General features: G+C 38.3%; 1 protein-coding gene across 1 annotated transcript; it reads right to left on the minus strand.

Moving 5' to 3' along the window:
- Window positions 1-3,510: 3,510 nt before the first annotated feature.
- On the minus strand, window positions 3,511-5,163 carry LOC104089722 (uncharacterized). The gene has a single exon (XM_009594689.2). The coding sequence runs from the start codon at window positions 5,161-5,163 to the stop codon at window positions 3,511-3,513; it is 1,653 nt and encodes a 550-aa protein (XP_009592984.2).
- Between the last annotated feature and the right edge of the window lie 8,910 nt (window positions 5,164-14,073).

Genomic DNA, 14,073 nt, shown 5'->3' on the forward strand with positions numbered 1-14,073 from the left:
CCCGAATGCACCTCATTCATAATCGTTTCAGCTTCTTTGGCATCTACACATCTCAACAAATTCAAATCTGGAGTTCTTTTGTATAGGATTTCCCCACTCAAAAAGAAACCATTAGAGAGACGCCTAATAGTTCTCTTTTTATTCCTATTAGCATGTTCCGGATATTCTCTTGTTTTTAGAAACTGTTTAATATCACGGTACCATGGTTCACCATCTGGTTCTGCTTTAATTGTATTGCAATAACCATGTTGATCCCGAATTTGAATTTCTAGTAGGTCAATGTGAGTATTACCCGGATATGGAAGCATTGAGGCTAGGGTCGCCAAGGCATCGGCTAATTCATTGTGAAACGTAGGAACGTACCTGAACTCGATGGACTTGAACCTTTTGCTAAAATCCTCCACACATTGTCTATATAGAATGAGCTTGATGTCTCAAGTCTCCCAATCACCTTGAGCCTGCCGAATAAGCAAATCTGAATCTCCCATCACCATTAGTTCATGCACATTTAAGTTTATTGCCATATTTAGACCCATGATGCAAGCTTCTTATTCTGCCGTGTTGTTTGTATAGAAGAAACGAAGTCGCGCCGTGGCAGGGTAATGTTGCCCAGTAGGTGATACAAGAATTGCCCTAATCCCTACGCCTTTGATGTTGACATCCCCATCAAAGTATAGTTTCCAAATTTGACTGTCATCTTGGACTACTTCTTCAACTAAATTAACCTCTTCATGTGGGAAATATATGTTCAAAGATTCATACTCATCATCAACCGGTTTTCTGCCAGATGATCAGCCAAAGCTTTTGCCTTCATGGCAGTGCGAGTGACATAAACAATATCAAACTTTGTGAGCAAGATTTGCCACTTTGCCAATCTTCCAGTTGGCATAGGCTTCTGAAAGATGTACTTCAGGGGATCCATTTGGGATATGAGGTAAGTTGTATAGGCCAAAAGATAATGCCTAAGCTTCTGGGCGACCCAGGATAAGGCGCAACATGTCCTTTCTAAAAGAGTGTATTTTGCCTCATAGGTGGTGAACTTTTTGCTCAAATAATATATTGCTTGTTCCTTTTTGCCTGTGGCATCATGTTGACCCAGAACACAACCAAAAGAACTATCCATTACTGACAGATATAAAAATAGAGGCCTTCCAGGTTCCGGCGGGACCAAAATAGGGGGATTTGACAAATATTACTTGATCTTATCAAAATCTTCTTGGCACTCATCTGTCCACTTGATAGCGGCGTTCTTTTTCAACAACTTGAAAATGGGCTCACATGTGGTTGTAAGTTGCGCAATGAACCTGCTGATGTAGTTCAACCTCCCGAGTAAACTCATGACTTCTATTTTGTTCTTCGTGGGAGGCAGCTCTCGAATGGTCTTTATCTTGGAGGGATCTAACTCAATGCCTCTTCGACAAACTATAAAACCCAAAAGCTTCCCAGAAGGAACTCCAAATGCTCATTTGGCTGGATTGAGTTTGAGATTGTACCTTCGTAGCCTTTCAAAGAACTTTTTTAAGTCTTGCACATGGTCAGCTTGTGTTCTGGACTTAATGATCACATCATCAACATACACTTCAATATCTTTGTGTATCATGTCATGGAATATGGTAGTCATGGCCCTCATGTAAGTTGCCCCTGCGTTCTTCAAACCAAATGGCATGACTCTATAATAATAAGTTCCCCATGGAGTGGTGAAGGCGGTCTTTTCTGCGTCTTCTTTATCCATCAGAATTTGGTGATACTCGGCATAACAATCCACAAAAAATTGGATCTCATGTTTAGCACAATTGTCAACAAGGATATGAATGTTGGGTAAGGGAAAGTTGTCCTTTGGACTTGCTTTGTTTAGATCCCTATAGTCAACACAAACTCTGATTTTCCCATCCTTCTTTGGAACCGGCACAACATTTGCTAACCATGTAGTATATCGGATGACCCTGATCACATTTGCACTTAGTTGCTTCGTGATTTCTTCTTTAATCTTATCACTCATGTTTGTCTTAAACTTCATTTGTTTTTGTTGGATTGGTGGAAAATTAGGGTATGTGGGAAGCTTATGAACTACTAAATCGGCACTCAAACTTGGCATGTCATCATACGACCAAGCAAATACATCTCTGTACTCGAACAAAACTTGAATTATGGCATCTCTAGTCTTTTGTTCAGTATGAATGCTTATTTTTGTTTCTCTGGTTTCTTCAGGACTTTCCAGGTTAATTGCCTCAGTTTCATTTAAGTTAGGCTTAGGCTTATTCTCAAATTGATCCAATTCCCTTTTTATTTCCTTAAGAGCCTCATCTTCATCATACTCAACTTCTTGATTCATTATTTCTAGATTAGACAGCTTTTTAAGATCTGGGCATGAATTTCGTGTGCATGTCATATTTTTAAAACCAGCATTAATGAAACTGAAAATGATAAGAAATTAACAAAAATTAGGGAAATAAAAAGACATAATTTTACTATAAAATTGGAACTTCACTTCATTGAATTAGAAAGGATAGAAGGGTTAACATCAAAGAAAAGTAATTAAACTAAAATATCTGGATTACAACCCTTAAAATAATCCAAATACAGAAAAAGCAACAAAACAGACTACCAAGACTCCTTCCTAATGGGAAGAGGAGTTACTTCCCAGTTATTGAGCGAGGTATCTGGACCAATCAACTGAATACTTGCACGGCTAGGGCCCTCACCAACTTGAACCATATTGATCTCATAGAACATCTCTTTGAGACCCTGGCAAACTTCATCAATGTCATCCTGAGTAGCAGGATTTTGGACTTCTTCAAATTGTGGCTTGACAAAAGAGTAGGCAATGTGAGGGATTGGTTTGGACAAATTCCAACCATTCTTTTTGCGGGCCTTGGCTCTATCTGTGTCAGCTGATGTTGGTTTGAAACCCAAGCCAAAGGTATCTTTCTTCGAAAAAAGATCAATAGGGTTCACAATTCTCTGCAGAGAGGATCCTAATCCTTTTCCTGGTTCATAGTCATTCCTCAACATCAGCGCAGCTGCTATCATGGATGTGGTTGAAAGACAGGGATACAGAATTAGTTTTCCTTCTTCCACTTGGTCAACCTCAATCACCTCAAAAGCTTGATATATGATGGATTCACACCCTTCCTTGGCCTCGATACATGGAAGGGACATGTCTTTATAGACGGATGAGTCGTCCTCCGCATGAATAACAACTTCTTGCCTGTCATACTCGAATTTGACTATTTGATGTAGGGTGGATGGTACAGCGCTGGCCATATGAATCCATGGCCTTCCCAGAAGAAAATTATAGGAAGTCTCCATATCCAACACTTGAAAGATAATGTTAAAATCAATCGGGCCGATTGTCATGGTGAGTTCGATTTCCCCAATAGTGTCTCTTCTTGAACCATCAAAAGATCTGATGCTGACATTACTAGTCTGAATTCTGTTAGTGTCAATGTTCAGTTGTTGTAGAGTAGAAAAAAGGCATATATCTACAATTGAGCCTCCGTCAATCATGACTCATTTTACATAGTGCCCTTCACATTTCACCAAAAGATGCAAAGCTCTATTGTGCACAGCCCCTTCCTCAGGCAAATCATCATCGCTGAAAGTAATTCTATTTACTTCAAAGAATCTTTCAGCCATTTTTTCTAGCTGATTAATTGTTGTCTTTTCTGAGACATATGCCTCGTTAGGAGTTTTGATCAACACACGGCGATGCTCTTCCGAGTGCAAAAGCAGAGATAACAAAGATATCTCAGCAGGGGTTTTCCTTAGTTGGTCAATGATTGAGTAGTCTTCCATTTTCATCTTCTTAAGGAATTCCTCTCCTTCTTTTTCTGCAATGGGTTCTTTCATTGGCAAGTGACTTTCCCTGGCTTGCTTAGCTTTTCTCAATTCCTCTGGTGAGTAGTACCTTCCAGAGCGGGTCAAACCCTCTATTTCATCTATTTCTTCAACTATCTCTTTTTCTCTGTATGTCATGACAGTCTTGTTATAATTCCAGGGAATAGGTTTTGTGTTTGTCACTGGGACTATTGCAACAAGTCGGATCACAATTGGCTCTGTTATATTTCTCAAACTATTATTCGGAACGATCTTTTGAATGCCCCCAGGGATGTAAAGTTTTGGCCCACCCAATTGAACCTCAACCTTTTTTGTGCTTCTAGGGACATAGAGAATCATTTTTTCAGAACCTACCAAGTTCAAACTAGAACTCGCACCTTTCACAATCAACGGTGCCAATTGTGGTGGGCTCACTATCACTTTTGGTTCTTGCCCTATGGTCCCAACATCCATCTCTGTCTTTCCAGACTTCTTATAATCCCGATCATCATAAATCATCCCAATAAAATATGTATTATCATGAGCTGGGAGCAGATTGTTTATGATATTAGGAGTATCCTCATTATTTGTTACCACAATTGCCTTTGCTTCAATCAAATTTTCAATGGCTTTCTTTAATGTCCAACAATTTTCGGTACTATGACCTTGGGTGTTAGAGTGATACTCACATCTTGCATTGGAGTCAAAACCTTTTGAACTTGGATTCACATAATGTGGCATGATAGGTTCAATCAACTTCAGCTGCATCAACTTTCGATATAGGCTTGAATACGATTCCCCAATTGGGGTGAACTCTTTTTTTAGCTCATGTTCTCTCACATATTCCTGTCGAGGATGGGGATTATATGGCGCCTGAAAATTCGGCCGGAGTTGATGGGAGCCTTGTGGAATCGGTGTGCGCCATTGCTTGTGATTGGGAGGCCTAGCATAAGCATGAGCATTAAACACTGTGTATTGTTGTGGGGGAACTAAGTAATGGGGACCCTGAGATGGATAGTAATGTTGAGGAGAATTGGATTGTCCTTGTTGGAATTGCACATAAGAAGGAACTATTCTTCTTTGAACTCCCCCGAACCCAGATGCCATCATGGATCCTTCCTCTTTCTTTTTTCGATTTCCGAAACTGCCTGATCCGCTTTGAATTGCTTGGGTGGTCGCCTTAAGGGCTGCCTGACTCACAATTTTTCCCGATTTCATGCCATTCTCAGCTATTTCACCAATCTTAATCGCCTCAGCGAAAGGTTTACCAATGGCGGCTAACATGTAATGGAGGTAATCAGGATCCTGAGCTTGGAGAAAATAGTCAATCATTTCTTCCTCTTTCATTGGTGGTTTGACCCTAGCAGCCTTTTCTCTCCACTTGATTACATATTCTCTGAAGCTTTCTGTTGGTTTCTTCTTTATGTTGACGAGAGAGGAGCGGTCTGGAACTATATCAATATTGTACTGAAACTGTTGGGCAAAATCTTGAGCCATGTCGTTCTAAATGTGCCAGTGAGATATGTCTTGATCTATAAACCACTCTGAAGCAATTCCTATCAAACTTTCCCCAAAATAATCCATGAGTAATTCTTCTTTGCCTCCTGCTCCCCTTAATTGGTTACAATACCTCTTCAAATGGGCAACGGGATCACCATGCCCATCATACTTGTCAAACTTGGGGGTCTTGAAGCCGGGTGGCAAATGAACATGGGGGAATATGCATAGATCATTAAACGAAACACTCTTGTGGCCTCCGAAACCCTGTATGTTTCTCATGGTTTGTTCCAGGCTCTTCATTTTTCTGGTCATTTCCTTTTGTTCCATATTCTTGTCGGGTTTTTCGATCTCGATTGGGAACACATTCTGAGGAGTATGCTTGTATGAATCTGGAATCTTGAAAGCCAGTTTTGGAGAGTAATATTGGGCATCATGAGCATTCATTTGTGGATCATTGTTGGACTTTTGAGTAAGAGTCGGTTGAGGAACAGTGAAAGTAGGGACAATGGATACAGTAGGTGGGTCATTTCTGAGGGGTGCCATTGGAGGACGTGGAATGGAGGTACTGGGGATAGTGGGAAGGTTAATGCTCGGACTAAATCCAGGTTGGTACAATGGGTTACTTGTTATGGAGATGGGCATTTGATTTGCAATTAACACATTATGAAGATTATCCGAAGGCGGCGGTGCATGTCTATTCACCCAGGCTTGGTACATCTCTGCCAATTGTTGTTTCAAGACTCTTACTTTTTCAACCAGTCCTGAACCTTGTTCAACTAATTGTCCATGGACATCATCATTATCTGACTCATTCTCACTATTGTTTGCCATTCTACTTTTTCCTTTTGATCTTGTGTTGTAAGGGTGAGTCGCCAGTTTAAACCACAAACCAACCACCTCTGTTTAACTTTATCTTTTAAAATGACAAACAACAAACGTGTTAGAGTTAGGCATTTTGCAGATATTAATCACACATTGTATGTCATGCACCTAATGCCATTTTCATTTCTAAAATGATCTTGGAAGGCTTCATGCTTCATCCCGGCTTATTGATTTATTTCCTCTTGTATTTAATGCTCTTTTTTTCTTTCCTCTTTTTTTTTCCTTTCTTTTTTAGATTAATTATGGCTATGATCGCATCCGATGAGGATTTCCTACGTATCATGACGCCGCATGAATCAGACCATTACGTAGTTCAGGGGAGAAATAATAACAATTTTGATTTTTTTTTTATAAAAATAAAATAAAACAAACTAAAATATTTTTCATTCATTTTCAATCAATTTTTTTATATATACAATGAGAGAAAAGAAAATATATAGAAATTGACTCTACTAACTCTAAAGACATGAACATGACTGGAATAAAATAAATATTGATAAGAATAAAAGACTCCAAATATTAAATTAAAATGCGACAAACGAAAATGAAACTAAAAGCTAATTGATTGCACTAAAACTTTAGTCTTCAATGGTCTTCTTGCTTAAATTGATATCATCAATGATCTATATCTCTTGGCCTCAATTCTCCCCCCAAAGTCTCGTACAAATTTTGAAACACCACGGGCAACTGTGGGACGAGGGCACGTGCCTGTTGACCAACTTTCTCATTGTTTAGATGGCGATGATCATCATGCATATATGCTGCTTTTTCTGTCAATCAAAGTACTTGCTCTCTAGCTTGCCCCATATTCACGTGACAATTCTGCAACCACATCTGGTAGTGTTGAGGGCGTGCCCTATCTGAGCCTCCCGTCCCTCATATTCTTCAATGCGACGGTTTAGCACACCTCTCTCAATCATCTACTGACGTCGCTCTGCCTCAAAATCTGCATGTTGATGACCCCTCTTCTGCCTTTTTATTTTTTCTAATTGTGCATGAAGCTGACCCTTTGAGCGTATCCAGTGGGCCCTTTCTCTTTTAAACTGCTCTTTCTGCTGATCAAACTCCAATTGTTGTTGGTGCGCATCCTATTCAATGATACTCAAGTATTCTTGCAACTTATGTATTTCAGCATTTTTGTTCGCCTCAACTCTTCTGACTAAACCAATCATGTTTGCCAGTTCTTCTTCTAAGCGGGCCGCCTCATTTTTAGCATGTTTTAGATCTTTATCCATGACCCGTAAGGCAAATTGATAATCTTTCTCAATATTTAAATAAATCTGAGCGACTCCGGCTTGTTGCTTGGCTATGGTCATCTGAGCATGCTCCAATTCCTCTTTCAGCCTTTCTATAGCTCTTTGATCATTTCTCCTCCTATTCAACCCCTCATGCCTATCTCCAAATGACGAAGGATCATTAAACTAGGTAATATATTCAGGGATCACCTCTCCACGATCTCTGTCTTCTACCATCTCATTCAACTCCGAGACTTTACTTGCATACTAAATTTTTATAATTTCTTCTTCGTGATGAGGTTTATCTTTACCAAAATCATAACAGGACTTGCTCATATCTTGTGTTGGTAGCACCTCTTGTAGTCGTGCAAACTGGCGCTTTACCCGAAGTGGAGCATAGGGCTAAACACCATCCAAACCTATGAGTACCAAATAAGAATGGTATGCAGACTCACAGATGACCTCTTTAGAGGAAAACCAATCATAATTTCAAGTGATCCGTTTGGCGGAAAGAGTAAGAATTAGTTCTTTCCAGGCATCTATCCCTTCTGGTAAGTCACATTCGTCAATTCTTTTCTGGTGATCATAAGTATGATTGGGCCATAGCTCCCTAAAATCAGTGATCGTAAGATGACGATAAAAATGCTCCAAAAACCATATCTGTAGCAAAATGTTGCAGCCATCAAAGTTTCGCGCGCCTAATTTACATCTAGTTAAAGTACGAAAAATGCAAGAAAGAATCATAGGGACCAAAGTATAATCATCCCCTTCTAAAGTCAGAGCCTCAACTACACCTGCCAAGCGGAGGTCAATGCGTCCTTCCCTTTCCGGAAAAACTACACGCCCCAAAAAAGCAACCATAAACGCAAACCTTCTGTGAACCTTCCATATTTTCTTATTTTCCTTTGATTTCAATTTTCCCACATTCTTTTCGAAATAGCATTCTAGGCCATACAAGTGAAACAGAAATCCCAACTTAACTCACTTGCCTCCTAAACCTTTATATTGTCCGTAATTTATGTTCAGGAGTTTCAGAAACTTACCCTCATTCATATTTTTTGGTACTATGGGCCTTTGGCGGCGAAGACTGCAGCCCCACCCCTGAAAATGGGCGATTTCCTCTAAGGTCGGAGTCATTTCACAGTTGGTAAAAATGAACACATTATTTTCAGGATTCCAGTGCGGAATCAAAGCTTCGATCACATCCCTCCTGGGCTTGATCGTCATCATGTGAACTAAATGTCCCAAGTACTTCTTTATTTGGTTTCGCTCATATTCCTTAAAATCTCTCCACCAATCCCACAACAACTGCGGTATTTGATCGACAATTAGAAAATTCGGTATCCCTTCTGATCTGGGCCTCATTTTAGATTTACTTCCTTCCCCACTCATGGTGTACATGTTTACCCAGACACGAGGTTAGGCTTTAATAAAATATATTATGGACACAAAAAATCAGATTTCTTGGGTTTTGACTCTATAAAAATAAAAAATAAAAGCCAAATTGTGGGACTAAAAAAAAAATTACATTAGTAAAATAATCATGAAATTAAAAAATAAAAGGCTCAAAATGACTATGTTTTCGTAAAAACAAGTGAACAGAAAAAAAAAACTGGCCTCTTTTGTTAAAACGACCATTTCGCATTTCTAAGGAAGGTTTCAAGGCTATTTCGACAAAAGGACCGGACGCAAGGACAAAACTAGTCAAAAGAGATAAAACTGACAAAGTGACTACATTATTATTATTATTATTATTATTATTATTTGAAAATAAAAACAATAATAGTCCATAGACAACTTTTTTTGTTTTTTTAATTGTTTTTAATGGGGTTGAACCTGATGAAGGTTGCCTACGTATCTCACATCCGGTGAGAATCAAACCCGTATAGTTCGATTTAAATAAATTAAAAAAATATTTTAAAAATTATGATTTTACACAATAGAACCCTTCAAAATTTTATTTTAAAAAAAATGGTTTTTTTATGAAAATTTTGAAGAAATTTTCTCTTTCTCTCTTCCCTGTTCAATCAATCTATCCTAAAGCCGGTCAATATTTTAGTAAAGCCTACCAAATAATGTTACATGTAGCAAAACAAAATGAACATGTTGGTCTGAAAAATTGGTACCTGTCCTAGAGGGTCCGGCCCCTGTGCTAAGTCCCGCTAAGTCTAATGCACATGATGCAAATAAAGTGTAGCCTACTAGGGATATTCATTGCTCATGGCTTATTCTAAGTTTTCAAATCCTAAAGGAGATGGTATCTAGACCTGGCTTAACTGGGTGGACGACCCGAGCCGAGGAGCGTCAAGCGTCACCAGTAGCAGAACAGCTCTGGCTAGCTAACGGCTCTCCTGCCTAAACATGTGTGATTAAATCCTTCACCAGAAGCTGGTAGACTAACTGGCTTTATCTCAAGACAGAAATTTTGTGATGCCGGTAGGCAAACACAACATAACTACCTATCAGAAGACTCAGAGGGGTGCGAGAGAGGATACAATTTATATAATAGTTCACATAAATATTAAAGCGGTAAATAAGCGACAAATAGCACATTAGGCTCCCAAACACAATAATATCCAAAACATGATAAAAGCCAAATAAGAATCAATATACAAAGCTCGAATTCTTATTAATTACTCCCCAGCAGAGTCGCCAGAGCTGTCACACCTCTTTTTGTCCCGCAACCCTTATTACGAGGTTGAGTTAGAAGAGTTTTTCCAATTAAAGTGACGTTTTGAAAAGGGATTATTTATTATTTAGAGCCGCCACTTGGAATTGAGTTTTGGTGTTCCAAGTCACCTTTTATTTCAATCCCTTATCAAATGGAAGGTTTGACTCCTTATTTATAGTCTACGAAAACAGAAAATTGGGTAAGAAATTCTGTTGACTGAGGGGAAGGTGTGAGGCACCCCTTGAGTCCCGTGGTTCTAGCACGGTCGCTTTATTGACTCATGTCCGGCTTAAATCAGTTCTTAGCTATTCTTGTATTTTATTGGTTATGGCTTGTCTATTACAACTTCACTTAATTTATTATATTTTATTAATTATTTTGACCTAGATGCGGTATGCACACAAGATATTTATTTGAAAATAAATGTTAAACTATGGTACAGATTGTACACATGGTCAAAACATAATTATTTTAAATTTAAAGGCATCGAGATGCAGGAATGCGCACATGACCATTTTATTACTTAAGCATATCAATCCAAGGTTCGTGTATGAACACATGAGCTAATATTTAAAGTGCTTCTAAAACTTACTAGCATATTTTGGAGTTACTTTAATAGCTATTAATTTACAAGAGATGGGATAACTTATTCGTGTTCATTTATTTTTAGGCCGTGGCAAAATTAATTAGCCCATAAATATGTTGGAGGTCTTAAATGCAATTATAGTCTGACACCCACCATGGCCCAGCATAATCTCCTATATTTTACTACTAACCAATATATGAAACTAGATTAAAATCTATTGCATGAATAAAATAGATATGAACAGAACAAGTTAGTCACTGAAAGATAGGAGGTTAAAATGGATCTAAGGTACGACAAAATGGAAAACCCAATAATTCACGGAATAAATTCCTTCCTAGCTTAATTTCCCATTAATTACCTCTAGAAGACAAGTTTAGTGCTAAAAGGAATAATTCATGCAGTAAACAAGAAAAGCAGAAATATTAATACAAGTTAATCAATGAGGTTAATCATATGAACTTTCAAAAAAAAAAAGGCAACGAACCAATCTTGAAACATATTCGACAGAAGACATATCAAACTAAGCATACTCAGATGTAAACTCAATTATATGCAAACCCAATTATATCAGACTCAAAAATTAAATCGAAATAAAAGTGACCCAAAACATTAATGAGACAATAAATAGAAAGAAAAATGAACCATGGTATAGATGATTATAAACTAAATTTTAAACCCAGTTTCACGAGCTTTATATAACTAATCAAGCACGTATTTGAAAGCTTCAATAGACAAAGGCTATAAAAATTGTTACCTCAACGAAGTAAACTTTCTTCAATATTGATAAGGCAAGAATTGTACAGGAGTATCTTTCAATTAGCAAAAGTTAAACTTATCAAAAGAACCGGACCAGAACATTTGTCGCAAAACTTGAACGGCAACCTCGTCTTTTAAACAGAACCGAAAACAACTCGAATCACCTTGACTACACCTTATCGAGAGGAGGACTGTGGTGGTTTATAGAGATGGACAACCGCTTTTAATAGCCGAAAACAGTGGTGAAAAAGGAATGAAGGAGATGGTTAAAGAAGGAGCAAAAGTGACATTAATGGTATCAAAGAGATGGTTGTTTAGTGCTGATTTTTATTTTCAGATTTCCTTCTTTCTCATTTTTCTCTCAATCTCGTTTTTTCCTCTGTTCCCAGTTTTTCCTTCCTCTCTTTTATGTAATGTGTGTGTATTATATATAGATGTATGGGTGACGGAAGTTAATGTGTTGGTATGTGTGAGCGTGAAAAAGAGTGGGGGACATGGGGATTGGGGTGTGAGTGTGTGCATTGGTGTAGAGTGACGTGAGGGGCGGGGGAAGTTGGGATTGATCAGAATTTTTAAAGTAAAAATCAGATTTTAAATCTTTAACGTGATTTTACTTCATTTTTGAATTTTGTTTTTGTCCTTTATTTTAAAAGCTTATTAAATTATGAAGATAAGAAGAATAACCAACATTTCTTACAATATATGAAAACTAAATATTTACATGTTCTTTAAATGGTTTAAAAACTATATATTTTAATTAATTAATTTTTTTTTAAAGAAATAAAATTTATACTCTAAGAATGTGACTATTTTTGTAGTTTTTAATATATTTTTTTTCAAATAAAACCTATTAAGAGTAAGATAAAAGTTTAAAATATTAAGATTAGACCTAAAAGAAATATTTGCACTAAAATAGTACCGAATTTGAGTGTGGTCAAAAATTAGATGTTCACAATGCAAATATGAACCGATGAAACATAGAAGGCAAATTCCTTTTATTACTTTGATAGTCGTGTAAATAGTTGATGGTACAAAATCTATCTGTGGTCAAAAATTAGATGTTCACAATGCACGGTTTGTTTGATTGCTTGACCCTCACAATTAATCTTAATATTCAAGCCTTGGCTATCAATACCGAATAAGAATGCCTTCTACATTCCCGAACTCAGGATCTTGACCTAGGGTGTGATGGACCCTTAGTGTTTAAGACCAAATTTTTGAGGGCTCGAACACTATTGATCAGATATGGATTATCCGCAGTCCCCGGTCTCAGACCGGTCTTCAAAACTAAGGTAGCACACTTTATTGTTGCCTCGTTAAACGCCTTGCCATAAAACCCACTTCGGAAAAAAATCAGTCCAAGGGAAAAAGAGTGCAACGCGTGCTTTCAGACCTAATCCTTATATTTGACTTCGACTGAGTACCTGCACGAGTTAATTCAAAGCGTAATAAACTAGAAAGAAGATATCTCCTCATGCGTTGCTTTTGGGCCGCTAACCGGACTAGGGCGGCTTCTCACCTTTCGTCTGTTAAATCTAAGCTCAGAGCCATGGCCTCTTCATTTGACGTCTTCGTAGTGTATTGGAACCTTAGGCTCAGTTCTCCTACCTCTACCAGAATTAGAGTTTTTGCATCGTAGACTAGAGAGAACGTTGTTTCACCGATACTTGACTTTGAAATCGTTCTATATGTCCATAAGACCTCGGGCAAAATTTCTTTCCGTTTTCCTTTTGAGTCGGCCAATCTCTTCTTCAGGTTTTGGAGTATAGTTTTGTTTGTTGATTTTGCTTGACCGTTCCCACTTGGGTGATAGGGCGTCGATAAAATCTTTTTTATTTTGTGATCTTCAAAAATGTTATTTATCTTGCCGCCAATGAACTGCCTCCCGTTGTCGCACGTGATCTCGACCGGTATCCCGAACCGACATATTATATGATCCCAGATGAAGTTAATGACCTCATTTTTCCTAACCTTCTTTAACGACTGTGCTTCGACCTACTTGGAGAAGTAATCGGTCATAAGTAAGATGTACCAGGATTTGCCGGGTGCCCACAGCAAGTGGCCGACAATGTCCATTGCCCATTTCATAAACGGACAAGGGGAAAGGATCGGGTGAAACATCTCCCTAGGTCGGTAGATCATCGGGGCGTGTCTCTAACATTCGTTACACTTTTGAACGAAGTCTTTCACATCCTTTTCCATCTCGTTTCAGTAATAATCGGCTCTGATCAATTTTCGAACCAAGGACTCTACTCTCGAATGGTTTTCACAAGTACCCTCGTGTAGTTCCCTCATCACGTAGTCAGTCTCCCATGGACCCATGCACCTTGCTAACAATCCGAAAAATGATCTTCAATATAATTCTCCACCAACCAAGCTAAACCTGACAGCTTTAGTTCGTAGGGCCCTCGATTCTTTGGGATCCGATGTTAATTTCCCTTTCTGAAGGTAGTCTATGTATTTGTTTCTCCAATCCCAAGTTAAGCTTGTTGAGTTACCTCGGTGTGACCTATTCTATCATTGAGTTCATCAATTGCACCACCGCTCCGAAATTGAATTCATCGGAGTCAACTGACAACCCTAGATTAGCCAACGCATCGGCCTTGTTATTTTGATCTCGGGGTACT

This window comes from Nicotiana tomentosiformis, chromosome 3 (assembly GCF_000390325.3).
Source record: "Nicotiana tomentosiformis chromosome 3, ASM39032v3, whole genome shotgun sequence".
In the NCBI taxonomy this organism is placed as follows: domain Eukaryota; kingdom Viridiplantae; phylum Streptophyta; class Magnoliopsida; order Solanales; family Solanaceae; genus Nicotiana; species Nicotiana tomentosiformis.

What these genes read in the sequence shown, in the direction of transcription:
- LOC104089722 (XM_009594689.2), bottom strand. Translation starts at nt 5,163, where the DNA reads ATGAAAGAGGAAGAAATGATTGACTATTTTCTCCAAGCTCAGGATCCT.